The sequence below is a fragment of the Eimeria mitis genome, genomic scaffold (assembly GCF_000499745.2).
Source record: "Eimeria mitis Houghton genomic scaffold, Emh_scaff1344, whole genome shotgun sequence".
NCBI classification, from domain to species: Eukaryota; Apicomplexa; class Conoidasida; order Eucoccidiorida; family Eimeriidae; genus Eimeria; species Eimeria mitis.
This window is the reverse complement of record NW_013568846.1, coordinates 10,594-11,386: the sequence shown is the minus strand read 5'-3', so window position 1 is coordinate 11,386 and position 793 is coordinate 10,594. Positions and strand designations below refer to the sequence as shown.

General features: G+C 38.8%; 1 protein-coding gene across 1 annotated transcript in view; it reads right to left on the bottom strand.

Moving 5' to 3' along the window:
- The window catches only part of EMH_0035030 (uncharacterized protein), a gene marked incomplete at both ends in the record, with an annotated part of 1,166 nt that extends 919 nt beyond the window's left edge, over window positions 1–247 (bottom strand). Inside the window, one exon of the mRNA XM_013494937.1 lies at window positions 164–247. Coding sequence (XP_013350391.1) covers window positions 164–247 — 84 coding nt within the window. The remainder of the gene's footprint in view (window positions 1–163) is intronic.
- Between the last annotated feature and the right edge of the window lie 546 nt (window positions 248–793).

The window sequence follows — 793 nt, the reverse complement described above, 5'->3', positions numbered from 1 at the left end:
AAGAACAATATATAGGAAGCAGGATGAGTGTTTCAGCTGTATCTGCAGCAGCAGAAAGCAGCAACCCTAAAAGAAGAAGATAAATCAATTCAACTAAAACAAAAGATATATAAAATACATTTATTATTGCTTATAAACTCTGCTGTAGTGCATAAACAAATACCTCAGGAGCAGCAGAAGATGCATCAGGGGCGGGGGGGGGCCCCCCAGCATCCTCCCGCTTATCTGACGTTTCTGTGGCCGCCATTTCAATTTCCGCAGAAACTAACAAACACAAATAAAAGAAATATTTAAACTCATTGCAACCACATCTGCGGTGTACGTACACCTGAATCATCGTCGGGGCCGATTGATCTGCAGCCCCATATATATAAGAAGAGCAGCAGCCAGCCCCCCAACAACCAGCAAGCTGCAGCAGCGCGGTGGCGTTTCTGGCGATATTCATGAATATTTATTAAATATAAAATCATGAATCGTTTTTAAATTTGTTTTATTATTATTTCAAACATTTTTTACCCAAAAATATTCATTAATTCAACAAAACAGCTGACGCTTGCAGCACCGCACGCGCCGACGAGGATTCTGCTTGCATGCTCAGAAAGCTGTATGGGTTGCATGCACATTAATTTCGTTATTTTGTAGAAAACAACTAAAATAATATATTTAAATACTGAAAACACACTTTAATAATGTTTAATCATAAAAAATGCAAAAAAATAAATACCAATAAAGGCTGAATCCGCTTCCTACGACCACAGCTGAGGTGTACGTACACCGCAGCATATGCATTAAA